Genomic DNA, 24882 nt, shown 5'->3' with positions numbered 1-24882 from the left:
TTTGAGATAAAATATGCACTTGATAAACACCAGAAACGTTATTATTTTATGTTAACATCGTCATAAACGTATACGTTTTATTCATTTTAGAAGCTTATCGATATAATAATGCATCACGGCCCGCACGCATCTAATAAGATTCAGTTTTTTGCCTTTGAAAAATTGCACTGTACTAAAATATGGACGTTCTGATAATTTCAGCAACACAGCTAGTCACTGTTTTCGCTGTTTTCATGCCGGTTTCATCACATGCGTTTTGCTCAATTCGTAAACAAACTGGTGTTGTGGATAACGGTAAACTACCGTACGCGCAGCACGCAGGTGCCGTACTTCTCCAACCCCTCCCGCATTCATCGCGTCTCGACCGGAGTAGTACTCTTTTCAACATTTTCATTCATTAACATCTGTGACCTCTTGTCGTGTGTTTGTGTCAAGACCTGGCAATCAAAAGTTGTCAAATTTTATATTAAATTGGTGAAAATGTAATTGGTGTGACTAAGTTTCGACGGCACGATGGACTTTGCGGGTGTACTGTCCAGCGTTTTTGGTGGGGAGTGTCCGATAACGGCGACGGACTTTGACGACAATGTCGATTCCTCTTCTTTGTTGTCGGGGTAAGTTCAGTGACCTTGATGGTTGCAATCATTATTACAATGAAAATAAGTTTTCCCCCTTTTATGTTCCAATAAAGGTATCTGACGGACATCGAATCCTGGCTGGCGGAAAAGCTGCAGAATCATACTTTTCCGGATGATGGCGGTGATTTGGCGGACGGGACTGTTACAGGGCGGCTTGGTCCGAAGCGGACCGTATTCGATGCTACAGAGGATGGTTCAATTCTGGTGTCTAAGGACAAATTAACATTGCAGTCGCAAAATGCTTTCTCTACGGTGAAGGCCAACTGCTGTGTGTACTCTGGAAGATGGATGTACGAGGTATGAATGCGACGATAAATTTGTTTCATGTCAGGGCGTGGTTCTAGCCAATTAAGAAAATTAGTCTGATGTGAAACATAAATATTTTTTTTATTGATTTTAGGTTCAACTTCGGTCTAAAGGTGTGATGCAAATTGGATGGTGCTCTGCACACTGTAAGTTCACCCAAGACACAGGAGTTGGTGACACTCGATACAGCTACGGTCTAGATGGCAGCAAACAACGGATATGGCATGTTTGCACGCAGAAATATGGACCATTTTGGAGATCCGGTGACGTGTTTGGTATCTGTTTGGATATGGACGAAGGGCGAATAGAATACTACCGTAATGGTGGTGCGCTAGGAGAAGCTTTCAAGGATATTGAAAGAGGACCAGGGTTGGCGTTGTATCCCGCAGTGTCCCTAGCATTCAATGATAGCCTCACTGCCAATTTTGGTGGCTCCCCATTGAAATATCCTGTCGAAGGTTATCGGTGCTTGCAAGAGGCCCCAAGTGTCCTTTTGTACCAGGCAGAATGCCTTCTCAAGTATATTGTAAATCTCGCTGGAGGGATTTCACGACACACTCGGAATGATCAGGATTCGCCAGCTTCTAATAGTGCTTGCTTATCAGTTGAATCCTTATACATGTTGATTGCCTCGATGTTGATCGAACGAATTGCCCCTTTACTGGGCAATTCTTATGTAGTTGAAGACAAGGTGTTCAAATATATGAAAAGTATGTGCGTACTAAGAAGCAACACCAAAAACGAATCTCCCATCCAGCCAGGTTCTCCAGAAAGTACATTGGGTACATTTCTCACACTATTGTGGACTTATTTAGAACTGGAGGAAATCAAACTTTTCTTGAAAAAATTGCTCAACTTTCTTGCCAACACTTACAAGGAAACACCAGTAGATCTAGAATATGAAAAACAACGAAAAATCATCGTTATTTTGACGTGCATTTGCCAGCATCCACAAACCAGAAAGTATCTTCTAGAATTTAAGTTCTTCAAGAAAAACTGCCTACCTCTGTTCCTGTACACGAAGCCACCCGATGAATCGACACTAGAGCAACTCCTTCCGGATGATGCCATCTGGACGGAGGGTTTGGGAGGATCGAAACAGGCCTACCTGACCGCATGCGAAAAGCTCAAAGCGCACACCGGCGTGCTTTACACGCTGCAGAAAAATCTGATACACATTTTGCTCAACAACCGTGACGGAGAGGACGGCAGCACGCCTGCGAGCCGGAAGATTTTTATGGCGAAGTTGCGGAAGTTTGTAATGGATAATAATGCCGAGATGAGGGTAAGATTGTCGCTTTTACTCGGTCACGTAGGATGAATTCAGATAAGGATGTTTTCACCTACATATTAACAGTTGTGCATGCTTTTTCAAGCACGTTTTATGTCGTATATTTTCAAATCCTTTGTTTTATTTTATTCTGTCGTCTTGTGCAAATGTAAGCCATAAATTGCGCTTACTTATCGGTCCTGCGCACTCCGACTGGTGTAGAAGCCGACTTGAAAAATTTTCATCCTAGGCGATTGTCTGCTATCGCCTTAAACTTCTTTGTGGAGTCTAAGCTACTAGGAACCTCTGGGTATGCCTGTATTGGGATTAAACGCTTGTTTATAAAATTCGCTTCCGTCCCTATGATAGATGTCACCGACCAAGTTCCACTTCCGCTCCCGAATTTCATTTGCTATCGGTGTCTGGTGACAAATGACGATGGCAAATGATTAAGGTCCCATTCTATTGTCCGTCTACGCATAATTCTACAATGTTAAATTTTATTAAGTAAATTGGATTTGATATTCCAATGTTTCGTTAACTTCCAGTTTCCTTTATGGTATGGGCATAATGCTTTATCAATTGTCATTCATGACCTATCAATTGTATATTCCAGGGTCTTTATTCATCTTCGACGCAACCTGCTATTGGTCTCTCATTTCTTTGCACGTTGCTTGATGTCGCTCGTACCCTCTGGGATGAAGAGGTGTCATCGTCCATCGTCTCATCGTCCACATCATCTCTGCATCCCTTCATTGACTATCGATATTTTTACGATGGTACTTTCCGGTATACAAACATAGACCGCATCGGAGGTGTTTTGTCCTATCTCAAAAAACACTTTCGACAGCAGCTGATTGAAAGACTTGGCGAAGACCACTCCAGTTTGGCGGCGGTCGATCAGCAGTCCGATTTAAGGAATGAGATAGGTATTCATTTTCGTGTTGCTTTAGAAGTTGTGTACGTAGATTTAAACCTATTTTAGCCGCCTTCAATGCATTTTTGGATTCCGCAATTTTCCTCGTATCCGGAGGGCCCAACACTACATATTCACTTATATCAAGAGCTGCCTCCAAGTGAGCATTCTCTATACCTCTTAGGTTTGAATCATTTATTTAATTTCGAACATTTCTAGCACCGCCTCTGAGGTGCAACACCAGACAGGGGAGCCGTCCCTTGGATCGAGCCGCCCGGGCGGCACCAATGGACCAATAAACGCCGGCCATATGGATGAAGCACAGTCGATTTGCGAGCTGTTGGACTGTGCAGTGATCTTCTACTATTCGGTAGCGCACAAGTATGTCGTCATGATTGCCGATTTGCGAGACAACATTTGCCATTTGTCGGACATCCTGCTGGAAACGAAAACCAACTGCGACGATGTGGTGCACAATCTTGAGGAACTGAAGCGCACGAGTGCGGTTGGATTCAGCAAAGCTCACGAAGAGCTAATGGAGGAGCTGGGCGCACGCTTTGGGCAGCGGAACAGTATATTCGCGGTGAGTGTTCATCATTAAGGTATCAGCATGTTTTTGCCCGCTCCATTTCTGTTACGTTGTATCTTTACATATATTTATCATATTCTACCAATCGCTAGAACTGTAAATGGGCTTTCATAACGCTTCCATCTTCTATCATATGTCTACAACTTGACTAGTTTTTGCAGGTAACTTGGCATCCAATTAGAATAGCTACTCATCACCGTTTCATAACTATTACATTGGCAACCCGTTAACCAATACGAACCTCTGTCATAGAACCTAACCCCCATATTCCATCAAAATTACGCATGAGCTCGTGGCGAATGCAGAGGTGTTTACGGCTTGCATTGGACGCGTGATTGTATTATCAATTCCTTCCCATCCCCGATAGGCCGTGAGGACGTGCTGTTACCCACCATTTAAAATACTAGATCTCTCGGACTGTGTACATTGAGGTTAGAGAGCAAATTCCATGCTTACATCCAGTTATCTATGCATTTGCGATCGTTCTGGTCAATCATTTCAGCAACTACGAAATGCACGGTCATTATGCTCATGCTCAATAAGGATTTTGTCTAACCGTTATATTTTTGCCGTTCTCGTACACAGGGTGTCAACTCACTTTCAAAATAGAAAGTTCCAGATTTTTTCAGTTTTTTTCAGGTTTACGTTGATTAAACACTTAACATTTCGAAGCACGGTTTTGTGTTATACATGTTGCAGATATTTTTTTGAAATAAGATATAAATAAATTTAAAGGGTAAATAGGAAAGGGGCGATCCATATTCCACGTCGACAATTTTGGGGGAGGAGGGTAAGTGTCCAAGGTTCATACAAATTTTTGAAAATTTATATGAGCAATTGTCCACGCGGGGGAAGGGGGTATCTTAAACTGGCCAAAACCTGTCCACGTGGTATATGGACAGCTCCAAACTAATACAGGGTGTCGACTCAAATTTAAGAATCAAATTCCCTGACTTTCCCTGACTTTCCAGACCATTCCTCTAAGAATTCCAGGTATGAGAAATATTTTTTTTTCAATTCCTAGAAGCGTATGAAAATCTCTTCATGTGTGAATCCTTGAAATCCATATGAGTTCCTGAGCTACTGGAAGCCTAATAACTTCTAGAAACAGAACATTAAGGATTTTTAGAATATCGTAGGTAGTTCTTGTCGTTCACATAGTTTCAAGTAAATGCGCAGAACTCCTGAAAGATTTTCATAATCCACATCTTTCTAAAATTGGCTCCAATTAAAGTTATAACTTTTCTGGTGCCTTAATCTACCATTGGGAATTCTCACGGACTCCCTGGAATCGCAATAGACCTCCAAGACTATTGACGGACTACTTCAAATCGTTGAAGTTTTCCTTATTATTCAGGAAATTTGTGTGAAATCTTTTGACACAACTTATGAATTCTTTCCAAACAGTCAGATGTTTCTAGATATCCTTCTAATGCCGTTAAAATTTTTACGGATTAGGTATTTTCATGAACACCGAGAAACCTCCACTGGCTCTCAAGTATAGAATTCTTATTCACACTCTGTGGAGTTTTTGGACTTCTAAAAGAAGTTACAGACCAATACCTACAAGCTCACATAAATCTATGCAGCACTTACAGTAAGCACAGCAAAATATTCTAACCACTGAAATACTTTCAATATTTTGATCTGAATACACTCAGGTCGTAAAGCAATGGTCCCATCCAAAATATGCATAGAATATTAGGTCGTGATTATGGATTAGTGGCATAACTAGTCGTAAATGCTAAGGGGAGCTACACCTACTCCATTTATTTGATTGGTTTTATGTCGTTTTTCAAAAATGGTCTTGGAGTTTCAGTATTGCTTTATTTATAGAAAAGCAGACAACTGCAACAAAGACTCCTTGGCATATTTTTTATATGAATCCCTTCACGAAGACATTCAATTCAAATTTGAGTAAACACCATACAATCTACCAAGTTTTTGGAGCGGACCTTTTGAAAAAATCTACTGAACATCCATCGAGGAGCTTCAGGATAAAAACTATCGAGGCAGCTTGTTTAAATCCTTTGAGATTTTTTTTTATGTTTCAGTGAGAATTCTGAATTAATTTCTGGAGAAAATTTTCAAAGATCAACCAGAATATTTCCTGATAAAGTTGTTTTATAAACATAAAAAGCTGTGAATGTGAAACTGAAACATTATTATTGACAACAATTTTTTCTTCCTCTTGCGTCCGAGCATGATTTTGGAGTATCGAGTAACGTTTAATTGAAAACATCGCCACCTACGTTCATGAGGTAGACCGTATGTTGCTGTTATCCGTTAACATTCTCTCTACATGACCATTAATTTGTCCACCTAAGGACGTGAGGATCGTCTAATGACTTTATAAGCCCGTCATCAAATGGAAGTTCACGAAATGTTTTTAAAACGTTACCTACAGAATCTTGTTTGAAGATGATGCCGATACTGTGGAGTGCCGTCACAGGTCTACAAAGATACTATTCGGCGTTTTCTTTTAACAAGCTTCCAAATATCTAGTTGTTGGTTGTAGGTTGAACATGTTTGGTGATTGTTTGTTGAACGGCTCTGAACTATGCCCTATTTCAGCCATTTGATTCAGTTTCGACTGCTTTCACTAGATATATTTGGGCGTTACATTTTCTTCAATAGGTAATGTGATATATTAGGTTTTTCATTAGAGTTGGTTACTAATCAGCAATTGGAATTTATCAAGATAGATCGCATTTAATGAATTTTTCCTATATCATAAATACAACAACATAGTTTGATAAGGAATTGCTCTCGCGATTGATGATTAAGTATTTGAACAAACTTCCAGAACTTCTTGGTTGATGGGAACATGACTCAAACGCTAATAATAAGGAAACTGCAAAAAAAAATCAAATCAACTCCGACACAAAACCACACCATCTAAATAATCTAATATTAAAGGGGACAATATGGATCAGGTCTCAACAGTGACCATTTGAGCAACGTGGCTTTGGGACGTGGCTGTTATTGCTTAGAGATTAATAGAAACAAACTCTATTACCATGGGGAACATGAAAAGGGTCCGGAGTAGACTTTTAGTCTAGAGACTGCCAACGGCCACACCCAAAAATAAGCTTTATAGCTTGATAGTCGAAGTGGTTTTCGACTGTAACTGCCTCGAAGTATTGTTTATCGGCTATGAAGTCTGATGAACAGCTAAAACGTTATATTAATTATGATCCGACGTTTCAGTACCTTGATTGGTCCTTTTTCAATGGATTAAAATTAATTCAGAGTTTCATTGTCATAAGTAAGTTTAGTATATTGTTCGAATTAATAAAAAATCACTATAAATTTTCAATATTGGGTTTTGTGATTTTTTTTCCCTGACCTCAATTAAAATTCCCTGACTTTCCCTGACATTCCAGGTCCAAAATGAAATTCCCTGACTTTCCCTGACTTTCCAGGTTTTTCCAGGTAGTCGACACCCTGTAATATTCATAGAAGTGGTTTTCATTATAAAAGCAGGTTAATCAGATAAACGAATAATTTAGTAAAAACGTTGTTTTTACTAAAGGCGACCGTCACTAATTTTGAAACTGAAGAGATAATAACAATTGATGCTTAAGTTCTTTCTTTGCTTATTTTAGGCAGTTTTAAACATTACGAACTTTTAATTTTATTTTATCGTCTAGTTAAGCAATAAACTGGGAAAGCCTTTGGGGATTTCTTTGGAATGTTTCTCTTGGGACATCTTCGGATATTCTATTCAAAATTGCAGGAATTCTTTAGGAGTTTCCTTCAGGAGTTCCTTCAAAAAAGTTCAGATCAAGCAAAGTTTTCTTTATTCGTCGCCGGAGAATCATCATAAAAAAACACAATGTAGGTCGTCCCACAAACAAGCATTTACAAACAATTAAAAAAAACGCGGCGTGGTTACTGTCGCGGTAATGGTGAATGCACTCAATGGATGACCACCATAGCCCATAGATGGTGCGTTTCATGCCAAACGTCGTATGGACGAAGCAGATCGGGGAGCAGAGGAGCCCGAAGGGCGTCGACCCGAGAAGGTGACTTCTCGGCCCAAAAAGGCGAAAGGCACCAACCAGAGGCAAGTCGCCGGACCGCAAGAGGGTACCAACCGGCCTGTGCCATTGGCACAAGGGACCGAAAATCCCTGGCAGTTGATCATAAGGGCAAAGTGAAAGTCGAACGCATCTCGACCCGCAAAGAAAGCTAAGGACAGAGGCGAGGCCTTGTTGGTAAAAACTGATAAGCAAAAGTACGCTGAAGTCCTTCAATCGATGCGGGCGGCCGAAAAGCTTTCGGCGCTGGGTCAGGACGTGCGAAGCATCAGACACACCAAGACCGGTGAAATGATCTTGGTTCTGAAATGCGGAGCGCAGGCTAGTGGGACTGACTACAGGAAGCTGGCCCAAGAGGTCTTGGGTGACGACGTCGAGGTGAGGTCGTTGGGGACGGAAGTGACCCTCCAGTGCACGAGGTCACGAACGCGGACGACGTCGTCTTTGCCGTCAGAGACCAGTGCGGTACAGAAGTCGAGAAGACCTCTGTACGCCTAAGAGGCGGTTCCTTTGGCCTACCTTAGATTACTGGACTAAGGGCCCAGACCGTAGCAACCTGTGTCGTCGTTGTGGTGAGGAAGGGCACAAGGCGCAGGAATGCGATAAGGCACCGAAGTGCCTCATCTGCGCCAGTATGTGCACAGCGCACTCAAGGCAGCAATCATAGCGAACCCGAACATGTTGAGGATAGCTATGCAGGGATGCCTTGATGAGTGTAGACTGTAGATTCCCCGAAAGATGGAAAAGGCAGAAATTGGTGTTGTTGCCGAAGGCCGGGAGAAGGCTTATAGACTAATCTGACTTATAGACACGACGGGCAAGTTGTTAGGGAGGATCATCCTCAACAAGCTGACCCCGTACTCAGTGGGTACAAACGGGCTGTCAAGCAATCGGTTCGGTTTGCGCAAGGGTAATGCCACGTTGGGCGCTATTAACTCGGTGGTAAAGACTGCCGAGATAGCGATACAACAGAAAAGGCGAAGTATTCGATACTGCGCGTTAGTGACACTTGGTGAAGAACGCATTTAACAGCGCAAGCTGGGATGCCATCGCACTCTTAATACACCGGCTTAGCCTGCCGGTGGGCCTGTACCGGATTTTGAAAAGCTATTTCCAGAACCTTGTACTATTGGGTCCTAAAGCCCTACCTCGTTTATGGTTGCAAACGATAGTGCATCGGTCAAACATACTTGGACCGATGTTATAAAAAATCTGGTAAAAGTCTAAAACATTAAAAATAATATTTTTATGTTTAATACATTTTGAGGCAAAAATTGGCCTGTGCAACATTTCAGAACGAATCAACCATAAGCCTAAAACGTCAGGCCCATATATTAACTGTCAAAGGTTGAGTCAAGCGCCCTGCGGTGTTTTGCTAGTGCGTTTGAATCCTTACTTCAAACAAGACCGAAAATGTCAAGGAAGCATTTTTCATCTATTTTCAAATTTCAAATTAAACAATGTTTCTTTCAATTTTTGAGTCAATAGAAAAACTGACGCGTTCAGGATGATTAACTTCATCGTTCCCGGAAATAAAGTCGAATATCGGTTCTTCATTTTAGGACCCAATTACACGAGACCGATGTCGGTCAGAGAAGCGTTCCTATTACCGCAGGAGTTCCGCAAGTTTCAATACTGGGCCCGGTATTATGGAACCTTACGTATAACGGGGCTCTAAAGCTAAAGTTTCCTCCTGGTGTTAAGATCGGTGTTAGATCGATTCTCGATGTAGAACTGACCGCAGCACACGCTATCAGCACGGTGGCGGATTAGATGAGCGCTAGAGGCCTAGAGCTCGCTCAACATAAGATGGAGGTGGCTATCGTCAACAACCGCAATTCGGTTCAAAATGCAGTAATTTATGTGGGTGAAGTCGCGATCGCATCAAAGCGGAGTTTGAAGCTCCTTGGAATCGTAAAAGACGACAAGCTGACCTTCGCCAGCCATGTCAATTATGTGTGCAAGGGGACTTCGACTGATGTTGCGGCATTATCGAGGATGATGTCCAACAGTTGTGCGGTGTGTGTGTGCCAGTAGACGTAGGCTACTGTCAGGCGTTGTCGTATCTATTCTTAGGTACGGCGGTACGTCCTGGGCGAGAGCTTTGGGGGTAACCAGTTACCTGCGGAAGCTGGAGAGCACGTACCGCTTGATGTGCTTCAAAGTGATATCTGCCTACCTCACGATATCACACGATGCAGCCTGCTTAATTGCGAGCATGATGCCAATCGGGCTGGTCATCCGGAAAGACGAGGAGTGTTTCGAGCTTCGTGGCACTCGAGTTGACTTCGGTTGCCAGATGGCAGCGTAGGTGGATGGTAGGTGGACCCATCCCACCGACTGATACCGAACATATCGAGCTGGGTGGGGAGGCCCCATGGAGAAGTTCGCTTCCATCTGACACAATTCCTGTCAGGTCATGGCTGTTTCCGGCAGTACCTCCCCCTGGAAAAGATCTCACGGGACATGGCCACTGTAGCGGACGTTGTAATACGTTTGGTAGAGATGACTTCTGGCCACTTAGTGAGTGCGTCGACAACAATCAAATAGTAATTACCGTCGAATCGTCCAGCATAGTCTGCATGAATCCGCTGCCAAGGTTTTTCTGGTGTAGGCCAAGATTCCATGTTGGTTTTACCGTTGGTATTGGCTGCTCTCGAACATTCTACGCACCTGCGAACACGATGATTGATGTGCTCGTCATTTCCAGGCCAATAAACGTAGTTATATGCAGGGCTGGTAGCGACCAATGCCGCTCAAAATAGTGACTTTAGTGACCAAAGCTGACGAAAAAAGGGACCAAATAGTGACTTTCAGTTGCAGAAAAAGTGATCAAATAGTGACTTTTAGTTTCACTTGCAAGTTTGATGAGACGAATTCAAGAGCTTTTGGGTAAAAAAAAAAAGATATTTTAGTTACAAGATAAAGATTGTCGCTTCGGTTCCCTTTGTTCTGCTGTCCGAAACATGTGTGTTACCTAACTGCCAAATCGTATGTATTTTTCCTTCATTGACATTTAGATCCCCTATCCTCGCCAGCAAAAGATGTTCCGGACAGCGACGACAGCGACAATGTTTCTCTGGTAACTAAAATATCTTTTGCCGAAAAAGAATCTTTTTTCGTAATTTGTGGCGGAGAACATCTTTCACTCACCACTCTCTCATAACGAATCCAGCAGAGAAACGAAAATCAAGCAAGCTAACTTTTATCAACTCGAGTAGTGATCAGCTACTAAGTAAAATTGTATTGGCCGCTCTTTTTTTATCCCACGGAAACTTTACTAAATATCAGTCAAAACCAGGATTACTCAAAATTATGAGTAGTCCTGCTAGCAAATCAAATGACTGCGCCACGAAAGTGAACGAAACAAGGTTATCACTTACAAGATCTGTGTTTCTTCCCGAAAAATGATTTCTCGGCAAAAATCTGGGTGAAGAAATATTCTCTTCTCGTGAGAATGAGTGAAAATTACGATCACTGGATTAGCTGAATACCTACTTAAAAAAGTTGCAGATTTGTCATATGTGCCAGGGAATTTTGTTAATGCGAAAGAAACAACAGTACGGATCGTTTTGGTACAAAACGAAACAACGAGCCTGGAATTAAATGCTCGTTATCAAAAGCTAACAAATCTAACAAAATCTAAAAAAATCACAATATTTCATATTGGAAACTTTTACATTTATGCCATTTAAAATGTATAAATTATCATCTTAATTGGAAAATTCTAAAACATTGAGCGAAGTGGATATTGGGAGGAAAAAACGGCTTTAATTTTCTCATGTTCTTGCAGCAAAATTACTTTGAGGATCCCTTACATATTTAATGTATCTTCCCTCGATTGCTGTACAATCATAGATGCAAATATCATTATTTCGATTTAAAAATAAATATTTTTATTTTACCAAAACATCAGGGTATTAATCGTTTTCTCTTAATCGATTTGTTTCGTTAATAGCTCAACTGTTTCCAAAGTTACAATCGTGATTGCTGCGTCTGGTGCAATCATCTTTTATCACACCAAACCATTCAATCTTCGGCCAACTACCGCAATTCGCTGCATTGATAAAAAGATAACATCGACGAAGAGCAATGAATTGATGCAGTTACGGTCCTATCATTCTAAGCACGAATGAAATGTATAATTTAGCTTCACGGATGCATGATGTTGCTGTTATGCAACTGTTGTTGTTATTGATACATAATTGATTTTTTGGAGTGCTTTCAAAAGTCGAATTTGAAAATATTCGGAGGGTATTGTTCCTTCTCCAAGAACTTGCTTTAATGAAAGTAGAAAAGTGCTCTCTGAACTTTTAAATATTTTTCCTCCAAAATACGCAGATTTTTCAACTTGCTGTGCGTATTCATGAATGATTTTTGCTATGGAATTCGACAGCGCATGGAATCTTCAAAATTGGGGAGTCCTAATCCCCTTTAAATGATATCTACTCAATAAATATTTTTTCGAGCAAATCCTTCATTACATCTATATCTACAAATTATCCGCTTTAGCACAATTTATATTTTCTTGAATTTTTTCGCCAATTTTATGTGTGACTAATGAGAGATCAAGTCTCCTCATATTGGGGCAACAACTAAAAATCCAAATATCCTGAAATTATAATTGAATGCAGGATTTTATATCAGTACGGACAATTTAGCATACTTATGGCTTTGTGCTGTAAAAAATGATAGCATTTGGTCATTGTTGGGAGGAGTTGTTCAAATTTTTCGTGGCCACTAAAAAATCTTCAGGAGGGACAAAACGTTGTAAAATGTCATTTGCATTCGTTTGTATAATTTTCCCAGAACTTTTTTCAGAAGATAGCTATCAATTCATGTTGTATGACGAACTTATAGCGGTTAAATGGGCCTACAACTTTGTCTAACGAGACTTTGCTGTAAATATGTAATCTGGGGCGTGGGAGGCAAAATGTCATTCAAATGACATTATGTCAAATGACACGTGACATTTTGGAGAGTTTTCACTCTCCAGCCTTTGATGTTATACTTAGAGCAATGTACCCTTGGACAAAAATATAACCCTACTCAAGCGTTATGAGTACATTCAAAATTATGGAAGAAATTTTGCTTCTAAAGAAAGTTAGGAACAAATTAGTCAAATGACATGCAGATGACATTTTACAAGCCTGGACAAAACACAGTAAATAATAGAGTAAATAAAATTGCCAATCCGAAAAATAACTCGCCACATAACGATCATTTGTCTAGAGAATTTATTAGAAAAATACGCTCAAGTCTCCCAAGGGATCAAGTCTCTCCAGGAATCTAGTCTCCCACCTTCCATTACTGTAGAAAGCCTGATAGTTAAAAAAATCCAAAAAATCCAGGCCTCCTGCTTGCATGACCATATACCAATTTATAAATTCTGAAGGTGTTTTACTTCAATTAGCTACTGGTGAAATGTCAATAAGAGCAGCGAGTAAAATGGCTGGCGAAGTTTTAGAGCAATCATTTTCCCAAGATCCGTAATTTCATTTCCGCCATGAACAAAGCATCATTCGATGGCTACATAATGCTTCATTCAAAAATCATAGTCAATAGTTTCAAAATAGTTGAAAAAAGTGACTTTTTTCGAGAAAAAGTGACTTTAGTGACTTGAGGTCGAAAAAAGAGACTTTTTAGTGACTTGCCCGAAAAAAGTGACCAAGTCACTAAAAAGTGACCCGCTACCAGGCCTGGTTATATGCTATGGACCGCATTCTTTATATTCCAGGGTGTCCTTTGTGTAGGACTCTTAGAACTCGATCTCGAAATTTTGATGGAATAACCAGTCGTTCCCTATAAGTGAAAGTGAGGCAATCGGTGACAATGGCTAAACTGCCCCGACGCTGGTAAAACTGTTAAAGCTGTGGATCGCTGATTTTGGACTGATTTGACGGCAATTCTGTCTTAACAAACTGCTTAACCTGCTTCAATACTGCATCCGACTGTGTTCCTGCTTGAATCATTTTGAACGTGACTGGTAGCGCTTCCACTAATTGATTAACGATGTCTTCCAGTTCAGTCGATGCGGTAAAGTACTCTTCATTCGGACAGACGTGAGTGCTGATCAGACGAGACAGGATATCAACATAACCGAATCTTTCTGTTCTCACTTTCTGTTGGCTAGATATACTGAATGCCTTTCTTGGAACCAAAATTAGCTAATAAAGGTTTGTGATCCTTCTCCAGTATAAATTGTCGTACAAAAATCATACGGTGGAATCGGGTTATGGCGAAAATAAGTGCGAGTCTTCTGAAGAATATTTTCCGTATGGTGTATTCTGAGGAATATCATTCTAGATAATGAATCGTTCTGGGGAATGGCATTCCGGAGAATGGTTCTAGGAAATGCCATTTTGGGGAACAGATTTTGGGGATCGGTTTTCTGGAGCATGGCATACAACCTTGTTAACTTTAAACCTAGAGAATTTATCACAGCTTTATTAATTCTATAATCCAATTCTCATTCCAGAAAAGATCCATGGAACTAGCCCGAAAACAAGCATGGTACCGTTCGGTGGCACTGGGAACGCATCGCAGGTCGTTGCTCTGCTGGCTTATGGGCATCGTGTTCGAAACGTTACGACAATTCAGCGAAGAAGACGTTCTATTCTCTTTCCTTCCGGAAACCTACATCAACGTTATTCCCGTACTACTGGACACCATTTTGGATTTCAGCTACCATGACACCGGCATCCAACATGATCTATCGGCCGACAGTCTGCTAATCAATTCGGCGGCTGACTTTTTAGCGTTGCATCTCGCAGATTCGCGAGTGATTCTTGCTTCATGTAAGGACGCGTTGATCCAGGCATTGGGATCGCTCACTTGTCATCAGGCGGGAATTCGTGCTTTGGAGCAAGCCTCTCCCAAGAGCCAGCAAGCCTTTGTGCGAGCACTGCTGCGACCCTACGAGAATCGAGCCTGGGGTCAAAGTAACTGGCTTCTACTAAGATTCTGGTTGGGAGATGGGTTTGGATACAGAGAATCTCGTCCACCATGTGTGTGGCAAGCAGGCCAACATGTAGAACGATCACTAGGACTGTATCGAAGTAGAGCGAAGAATGGGTCCCACACCGGGTTGCTACATCTGATTGCACCTGCTTGTCCTTCAAGACACTTTCAAAAGATGATCAGCGATATTCTCAGCAATGATGAACCCTATTGCACAACGTTCCTGAACTCAGTACTATCCCAGCTGAATTGGGCCTTCTCGGAGTTTATTCACATTCTGCAAGATGTAAGCTAACATCAGTAATCCACAATTAACTCTATTCTCTCAAGGTTATTGATGCTTCTTTTCTGGCGCTTAGATTCAAAATGTGTCACAACGTGATGAACAACAAGTGATCGAAACGAAGCAACTGAAAATTTGTTCGATGTGCTTTGAGCTGACCGTTTCGTTAATGCGTGCCCTCGAGATGATACTGACCATAACGCCGGGGTTGCTGCATGATGCATCGAGAGCTAATAGCGAGATTATTTTGGGAAGGATTTGTCAAGTAAGTGAAGTTAATAATCTAAAGTAAGCTCTGCTCAAATATGTACTCCATCAAACAGCTCGCAATCCAAGTGTTATCTCGAGTGACTATTCCTCCCGGGTGTTTCCAACACGTGATGGACCTTTGCCTGCCAGATTTGAGCAATGTGACCCATTTTTCCATTATCAGCGCCGCGATCGGTATTCTCCTGGCGTTGATGAAGAACGAACTGTTGGATGATGATAATAGCAATGGTACCAGCGCTAGTAGCATTGAAACAAGTAGCGGAAACAGTACTTCTGATTTTAATGCCACGAAGATTCCTCGCATATCAAAGCACTTACTAACGGATACCAGTTTCCACATCACTAGTTTGGAGTTTGCCTTGGGGGAGATTAAAACTCCGATAGCGGCCTCTAGTCAACAAGCTCCCAGGGGCAATTTCGATCCGAAAATGAGGGCTCACATCGACCCGCTCACGAATGAGGTTAGGGTGCCATCGCCTTTTCGGGCAATGATCGGTGTAAAAGAGATCGTTCCGGATCCACCGATAATCAAGTTTAACATGGCTGATTGTAAGTTTTGATTATTTTGATTGGGGAAATTTTGTAGTTACTGTCTCACACTTTCTAGATCCGAGTCATGTTACTAAAGAAGAATTGAACAAGGTTCGTCGACTGATAGAAATCCTTCAATTGCGCCAAACTCTCCTATCGGAAATTACTGTTTTGTCGGAGGATTCACTATGTCCCATCTGCTATGCCAAGCAAAACTCGGCCGTTTTTGATCCCTGTCAGCATCAGTCTTGCGAGTAAGTGTACCGCCCGAACCTTTGTAGTTTTTTTAAATAACTGTATCCTATGAATGAAGTTAGTTATTGTACTTTACAAAATTTTGCATGAAAGTGCCAATTTTTCAGCTCGGTTAAAAATCCTTTCATAAAAACAAGTGTTTTAGCAAATATTAGTCCATCTAACACTGTGGTCGTAGACAAATAAAGTTGATGCTTTTGAATTTAAAATGTACAGCAAATATTATAATATACATATTAGCTCTTATTTTAATAATAGCAACTCTACTTTTTATTTGACACAGTTTCAGCTCTTCTTCTAATTTTTTATATAAATATTTTTTTAGGAATTGTATAATCCAACATTTAATGAACAACAAACAGTGTTTCTACTGCAAGCTGGCAATTTCGAAGGTAGTGCGTATAGATGGAGCGGTAATTTACGAGAGCAGCCTCCCATTAAAAGTTTTATCGACGACTAGCGGCTCATCGCAGACGGATGATGTTTCGCAAGCAGTAGACGAAGGCGATGGACCTAGTGGAAGCCCTCGGCTGTAAAATATTACATAATCCCAATTATTGCCAGTTTTAGCTAAGACACGCTTTTGCTCCATCATGACAAAAATTTAAATAATCAAAGATGTTTTGAAGAGTATTCGCTTTCTGAAAAATCTAGTCATAAACCTCAAGTAGCTACTGCAGAAGGTCCATCATTAGTATTCAATTCCTATCCCATCTTATTCATAGTTAGTGATATTATTGTAAATTTTATTCGAAAGACATTTTTACACATTATTTTATTTTCTGCTTGTGTATTCTGGAAAAATATACTGGAAAGAACATAAAATCATTGTAGTACACAAATTGTTTATTATACCACCAATCACTCCCATTCTCAAACACTTCTTCGCTCAACCATCAAGGTCCATACTGTCGAATCGCTCCTGATTGTAGAAACCTGCTCGAACTTGCCGTCCACCGAAGAACCTACCATTTAGATCCACAACGGCTTTGATGGCGCTTTCCATTCGCTTGAACTCGACAAAAATGCGAACTGTTTCTTCCGGCACTACTTTCGGAATCTCATGGATCACCACAGTGACTACGTCGCCGTACTTGGTGTTGCACTCGTCTTTGACTTCCGGTTCCAATTCGTCGTCCACGTCGCCAGGCCCGACCATGTTCTGCAAATGGTTGTATTGATAATCCGTAACTTCTGTTGTGGGCGAGCTGCGTCCACGCAAATGCCTTATGTCGAATTCGTTTTTAAAAAGTTCCAACCTAAGTGCTGTCAAAACCTTGCATCAAATGGATCGTGCATATGTTTTTGCGTTGGGTTTTTGCACATTTTTTCAGCGGCATCGAAAAGACGCTACGTAAGCATCGAGCCTTGTACCATAATTTACCCAACATTACATAAAAAGAAATAACAACGAATCGTCCACAAACGTCACAAATAAATGACAGTAAAAAATATACGTAATACATATATTCAAACACTCGTCATTGTAAATAGGTATTCTACAGTCCGACATTTTGTTCATTCATAAGTAATCAAAAACGTCCCATCATTATTTCGTTATTTGATCGAACTTTGTAACGATCGTTTTGGTTAATATTATTTTCGCACGGCTTCAAAAAATATTCCGAAAAACATCTTTAAATATTATAATATAGGTGGGGGAAATGACGGCTTTGGCAGGATTTGTTCTATTATTGTCAGGGGTTTTTTTTATAACTGATTATGCTCAAATTTGGCTCAAACATTCTTTGCATATCAAAGAATATTGTGGCCAAATTTAATCAAATTCGGTCGACAAAAACCCCCCTGATCAAAACCTGCCAAAGCCGTCTTTTCCCCTACATAAATTGAAGCATATGTACTAGAAATCAATAAAGGCGAGAACAAATTTTACCATCTTCTTTCTCAGCCCCTATTTTATGGTCAACCTTTTTCTAATTTGAAATCCTTAATCGGTTCCTGATAGAATTGTCGATGCCAGCAATTCACATGTCACCTTAATCCTTATTCATGTCCTGTAATTTTCAGATACTCACCCTTAGTAGCACAACTTTACTCGGCGATTTCATGATTTCCGTTATCGACGGTTCCGATGCAAACGACGAAGCCTGTGCCGCCGAGGTCGACGCTCCTGCACCAGCTGGAATCTCACCCGGCGGAGGCATGCTGATGTCCTTCTCGTGCACAATACGCCCCCCTCGTTTAGATGTCTTTTCAACCTGCAAAGCCATGGACATGCCTTGCTCCTGCTTACCCAATCCCTGGCCATCTCTGAAACCGTATTTGGCCATAATCTTGGCAGCAACTGAGCTTCCTCCGTAAGCAGTAAGATTAGGTATTCTACAATTAAAATATCTCCCTTCAGAAATCTATTAATTTAACAAACAAAACCACTCGTACGTACTTCGATCCATCCGGAATTTGTGCGACTGATTCCTGTAAAGACGCCGGCGGGGCAATCGCCGCACCGGAAGACGCCAACCCTGGTCGGAACTCTTCTTCATCATCCGACGATGGACGCCCGGCGAATCCACTTTTCTTCCCTCCGGGACCATCATCGTTGCCTCCGCCTCCGACTCCTCCACCCCCGCCACCGCCGGCTCCACCACCACCATGCATTTTGTTCATATTTAAACCTCGTTTGTATTCGCGTCTGTTGCGTCCACCGTAATTGTTCATCGGCTGCTTTGGCGGTTCTTTCGCTTTCCGATCCTTGGTTAACTTTTCGTACTCGTTTGGCCATAGTGGGTTGTACTCGTCAATAACGTCCCAGCTATAGGCATCTCCACCGCTTCCACTACTGGTGGGGATGGATGTTGTGACCGTGATCGGTTTGTCCACTGATATCTGACTGCTACTTGGAAGTAATCCAAAAAGATCAATATTCTCCTTTTTCGCTTTAAGATTAACTACCGGCGTTAAAGCCTAAAAAACAATAATTTTCAAAGATATTTGTTAAACTTATATTACTGCTGATAAAAATCCTGCCAAAAGACTTACATGTTTCCTCAAGACATTCTTCGGCTGAATGGTTGGTTGTGCCGCTTTCTTCACTTGAAGTTGAGTTTGGAGCAACTTGATACCGGAGGACCAGCCAGCGACTTTATCGGGACCCTGCTTAGTGTCCAAATCGTCGTAAAGGGCCATTTTTATTTAAAATTTACTAATTAATTGTGGATTTTCCTGATGGAAATACGATGAATGCACTCAACTTTGCTGACATTTATTTTTGTTTGTGATTGATGGCTGCGGCTGCGTACCAATGTCATTTATTTTATACAGGTCCGGTTGAGCGTGCCTTTTGTTCGTATTAGTAGCTCAAAAAGTGTAAACATTTCTGATCAGCTGATTGCTGACGTCAAACTCACACCAAATTTCATTCATGAGGTGTGAGTTTGACGTCACCGTTCTTTTGTTTCCGACACCCGAGCCACCGCTGTCGTCGTGCGAAACGAACACTGTTACTGATTCCGACATTATTTCACGAATACGTTTGCGCTCTCTCGCCCGAACCTGTGTAAAATCCATAACATTGGCTGCGTACTGCCTGAGGCGTGACAGTCGTGACCAGGGATGCCAGATGATATTTTCAAATGTCTTCTCAGTAGTTTAAAAATGTCTTCAAATGTCTTCAATATTGTGGGGTGCTGTCAATACGATACACCGCGCGGCTGTTGTAATGTTTCCAAAAGCGCATTTGCACAAGATTCCACGCGGCGTTTCCCATTCGAAAGGAACAACCGCACCCTAGGAAACGCCGCAATGTTATCTCCCCATAAGAATCGAGTATACGGGCAGCAAAAAGCGCGGTGCGTCGTTTCCTTTGGGGAACGCCGCGTGTACTTTTGGGCAAATGCGTTAATATTAAAATTATGATTATCAGCGAGAAATTTCAAAATCCAATACGTAAATAAATTCAATAACCTCCTTGTTTTACTGATGTTTTTAATAATGTTTTTTTTTACGCTCAAATTGTCAGAATTCAAGAATATTCTGTAAAATTTTCACAAGACAGAGTTTTCCCTGGATTTTCTACTGAGTCTTTGATCAAAACTCCACCGGATTATCTAACTGAATTTCAACGTGGAATATTTCCAAGTTTCTTTTAAAAAAATCGTTGGAGGGATTCAAAACTTACCGTGAAGATCGTGAAGAAACATCCAGTGAACTTTCTAAGGGAACATCCGGATAAATTCCTGGAGCAACTTCCGGATAAACTTCTGATGGAGCTTTTTATTACTTATACGCATTTCTTCTGGATGGAGCTTCTAATTACTTCTGGAAGACTGCTGAAGAAATTTCCCTTGGAATTCCTGTTGAAACTCCCGAAAGATTTATTAAAGGAACTTCCGGTGAAATTTCTGAAGGAACTTATAAAGGAATTGCTGGAGGATTTTCAGGAGGAATTCTTCACTACTAAAAATCCACACATATTTATTGGCAAAAATCCATAGATTTAACTTATGATGTATATCAGCGCACACATAACCATTCTCCACGCGAACTACTAATAAAATATATATCCAAATAAACTTTATGTGTGGTCTCGTATTAGCAATTATTTAATTTATGTGTGGTTCTATATCGATTATATTAGGGTGGAGCTATTGCAAAAATTTATAACGGCGACACATATATCTTATATAGATATTTTTGGCAGTGTTGGAGGAACTTGAGCAATAGAAACTGTAGAAACTTCATGATTAATTCCGGATGGATTTTCTGGATGAATTCCTGAAGGATATTCCTGAGGAATATCTGGAGGAATTTCTGGTGGAAATCCGGAAAAAAAATTCTGAAGAAACTTCCGGAGGAATGCTTGAAGGAGCTTTTTGAGGTAATGCTGCAGAAATTTTCGAAAGAAATTCTGAAGGAAATACCAGAAAAATTTCATAGTTTGCTTTCAGACGCATTTTTGTAGAATCTTTCAACAACATTCTTGGAAAGTCTTCCAGAAGAATTCCTAAACAAACTTCCGAAGGAATTCATGGAGGAACTTTCGAAGGGATCCCTGAAGAAGCTTCCGCAGGAATTCCTGGGGGAACTTTCGGAAGAATTTCTATCAAAACTTCTGGAGGAGTTCTTGGAAGAACTGCTGGAGGAATTCGTGAAGGAACTACCGGAGGAGTTTTTGAGGATTTGATTTGAGAATTTTTAGATGTACTTTCGCAGGAATCCAAAGGAATTCCTGGAGGTTTTTTGGGGACATTCCTGAAGCGGACAAATTTCTGGCGGAACTTCAGGAGGAATTTCAGAAAGAATACCAGAACGATTTTTTGGAGAAATTCATAGAGGAATTCTCAGAGAAAATACTGGATGAATGTCCAAAGATTCTAGAAAAATTACCAAAGGAATTAAGGAAGAATTTAACGAAAGTGTGGCAAGTTTCCTCTGAATTTTCTACTGAGTCTTTAATTGAAATTCCACCGTTTTTTTGTGTTTTTTCTTCTGAATTTCTTTTTAGAAGATTTTCCAGTAGAAATTTACCATGGAAATTTTCAGAAATATCCATTTACATTAAAGAGATTTATTGCGGGAGTTCAAAAGAACTTGTGGTAGTTGAGATAAAATAGAGCTTGCTGACGTTTACTCATCCTTCTCTTACAAGCGCATGGATAGGATTTGTTTTGATCGGAAAACGCTTCGTATGCATGGCCCGATGAAAACAAAATCTATCCCTTCTGTGCGCGTGCCCACTAGCGACGTGAGAAGCTCTTGTTTACAAAATCAGTTACGCCCTTTTGAAATGTTGGTGCCGAATTTCCCGTTCAAGTTTTGGAGGATTTCCTTTATTTCTTCTTTACGGAAATTATTATAAATTTCCAAGATAATTTGTATTGAATTCTTGATTTCAATTCTCCGATTTTCATCGAAAATTCTCCCTATTTTACACGAAAAATCATTTAAATTTTCACTGAAAATTCTTTTAAAATGCATGGAAAATTCAAAGAGTTTCCCGAATGATATTCAGAGGAATGTCACATGGAAATGCCAAAAAGATCAGATGAATTCGGAAGGAATTTAGAAAAAACTGTTTCCAGTTCAGCGGTTGAATAGATTAAATCAAATCATAGAAGAATTCAGTCTGCCATTAATTAGATCGGTCATTCCAATCCGATGTAATGATCGAAATACCTTTTTACATACACGTGAAAAACGCCGCCACCGCCAAGGAAAATTCAGACGAATGCTGCCATTGAGAATTTTTTTACAAGCGCACAACTTAAAGTGCATCTGAGGACTGAAATGCGTTGCAGTTAACAACCGGCTGGTGTGAATGTATTTTTATGTTTGAGTTTCTAAGCCCGAGACAAAGACTATCATAACTTTTGTTATATTTATATAATCTATATATAAAAGTCGCAGAGCTTATAAGTAAGTAATAAAATTGCATTTTCTATTTGCTGGCTTATTGATTGTCTTCAAGTATCTTCAAATAAGTAGATAAGTCTTCAAATATTTTGAAAAGTCTTCAAAATGTCTTCATGAAATAAATGTCTTCACAGAGATTCAAATGTCTTCAAATTGAAGACATGTCTTCAAATCTGGCATCTCTGGTCGTGACGGTCGTGACAGTAGAAAAATCGGCACCAACATTTCAAACGGACGAAACTGCTTTTGTAAACAAGAGCTTCTCACGTCGCATGTGGGCTAATTTGTAGCCACCCACGCAATTCAGTGCCATGTAATGAAGGAAGAGGATTCGCTGCTATTAGTGAGACCATCGCTACAATAACACCTATTCTCTTCAATTATAACAGATGCGGTCTACGTATGGTCCATGATTGTAATTATGCGGGGCGTTTTTGAACGCTGCATAATTGCGGCGATGAAAAGACGCACACTAAGAAAGATGAACAAAACCTTCACGAAATTAAAACAAAAACATTATACGCCATATTGAATGAATGGTGGGTAGGCGTATTAGCCTTCTCTTCAGTCCCCTGTGAACGGTAGCCTTTAAGGCTACCTTACACCTCGGGAAAATTTTCCGCCGGAATTTGGTCCCCGTGCATTTTAAATGGGGCCGGGATTTTGATTTTCCGTGCCCAAATCCCGAAAACATCGCATATGCAAAAATACATGGGGAAAAAATCCGCGGATCAAATTCCCGAAGTGTGAGGCTACCTTTAAGGTAGCCTCACACCTCGGGAATTTGGTCCGCGGATTTTTTCCCCATGTATTTTTGCATATGCGATGTTTTCGGGATTTGGGCATGGAAAATCAAAATCCCGGCCCCATTTAAAATGCACGGGGACCCAAATCCGGCGGAAAATTTTCCCGAGGTGTAAGGTAGCCTTAAAGGCTTCGCAACTTCGAGCTGCTCATTGGACAGCACTATTTAGTGTGAAATTTGAAATATGTAGTGTGAAGTGGTTTTTTGTATATCAATAAATAGAATTAATATCCTGAGCCCCACGCAAAACAGCGGAACGGCGACGGGAACGGCAGATTTGACAGTTAGCCGATATATTTTCTATCAAATTTTCCGTTTCCGTCGCTATTCCGTTGTGTTATATCCCTGCGCATTTCAAGCGCAATCAAAACGTCAGTTGACGAATCGAATGAACGAACCGAACGGTTCGACTACGAATGTCTAATTAGGCTTTCAGCGATCGTGTACGTACACGCACGTTTCACTCACACTTTTACTCGGTTTGTTTGCAACCACGAGCAGCTGTCACGGCAAAATCAAATGGGATTGTTTGCAACCACGAACCTGCGTTCGTGTTGGTGAGAAATGTCGGCGAGACCCTAATAGACGGACGCTCAGTCCATTTCGATACTCCGTACAAGGCAGTTCTACTTTTTACAGCTATACCGAAATTACCGTTGTAAGTTCCATTGTCCGCTTAGTAAATCCATTTGGTCGGTCTATTCTTATGGTGATAATAGTAAAGTTACGAACGAGGAATTAAACTTAACGCGTGAGGAAAAGTGAACATAAAAAAATTGAGCAGTGACAACGATAAACCTGTTTTGACGCTTCGACGCAGTGCAAACCATTATCCTGCTTGCAATCTAAATGCGATCACGCCTGTGACAGAAGACAATGAGCAAAACGAATTAGTTTCGGAAATCAAACAGGCAACCAGGTGCCGAAATTTTCAGGTCACTTTTTCAACGGCGAGTTACTTTTCGTGAGTAGAATTCCTCTAAGGTTACAGTGTTAATATAACACAATAAAGCAGTGATTTTACCACATGATTTATTCAAATTGAACCTGTCGCTGATTGTACAATTCGACTAAATTGAATACTATCTGGCCTATACAACCGATTGTACAGTTCGACGTAACAGGAGCGTTACTGTACGGTTCAGGTGAGCCTGTATTCAAATTTCGTAGTATCCGAGGCAACCTCTTTGAGAACAGCGAATCGAGGTAGAAGGTGACACTCCGGATTGGAAGATTTGGCTCGAGGACAGTCGTCACGGCAACGGTCGTTGATACAGGAAAAGCTCTTTTGATTTCATCGGAAAGTCGGACACTTTTCTGATTATATTATTGAAGTCGTAATAGTTTTATTTCCGACAACTTTAACATTTTGATACTATCCATTCTGCTATTTTTTTGTTATTCATTTTGTGTGTGTATATTTATATTTCAGTTAATTGAACACATTATAGACTGAATATTAAGTTGCCATGAGCATGTCAAGCATTGCATGTACAATGGAACCCTTTCGCAAGGGTGCTAGTTTTAGTAACTGGTACGCCAGGTTAAAATTTTCTTCAAAGTTAATAAAATTAACGATGAGGAGAGAATGGCATTTTCATTACACTTAGTGGACCGGTCATGTTTGAGGAAATCAAACTGTTG

General features: G+C 40.7%; 2 protein-coding genes across 2 annotated transcripts; one reads left to right on the top strand and one right to left on the bottom strand.

The window, feature by feature from the left end:
• The first annotated feature begins 258 nt into the window (after positions 1 to 258).
• Positions 259 to 16835, top strand: LOC134213417 (E3 ubiquitin-protein ligase RNF123). The gene is made up of 11 exons (XM_062692459.1): positions 259 to 614; positions 692 to 935; positions 1039 to 2229; positions 2831 to 3143; positions 3200 to 3290; positions 3350 to 3713; positions 14241 to 15008; positions 15082 to 15270; positions 15329 to 15824; positions 15883 to 16060; positions 16387 to 16835. Exons 1-11 carry the CDS (start codon positions 514 to 516, stop codon positions 16595 to 16597), a joined length of 4146 nt encoding a protein of 1381 aa, XP_062548443.1. The 5' UTR covers positions 259 to 513; the 3' UTR covers positions 16598 to 16835.
• Positions 16822 to 19299, bottom strand: LOC134213418 (splicing factor 45). The gene is made up of 4 exons (XM_062692460.1): positions 19062 to 19299; positions 18466 to 18986; positions 18098 to 18401; positions 16822 to 17223 (listed from the first exon to the last, which is right to left on the bottom strand). Exons 1-4 carry the CDS (start codon positions 19206 to 19208, stop codon positions 16951 to 16953), a joined length of 1245 nt encoding a protein of 414 aa, XP_062548444.1. The 5' UTR covers positions 19209 to 19299; the 3' UTR covers positions 16822 to 16950.
• Positions 19300 to 24882: the final 5583 nt, after the last annotated feature.

Source organism: Armigeres subalbatus, chromosome 2 (genome assembly GCF_024139115.2).
Source record: "Armigeres subalbatus isolate Guangzhou_Male chromosome 2, GZ_Asu_2, whole genome shotgun sequence".
NCBI classification, from domain to species: Eukaryota; Metazoa; Arthropoda; class Insecta; order Diptera; family Culicidae; genus Armigeres; species Armigeres subalbatus.
The sequence above is the reverse complement of the archived record's forward strand: the minus strand, read 5'-3'. Positions and strand labels throughout refer to the sequence as shown.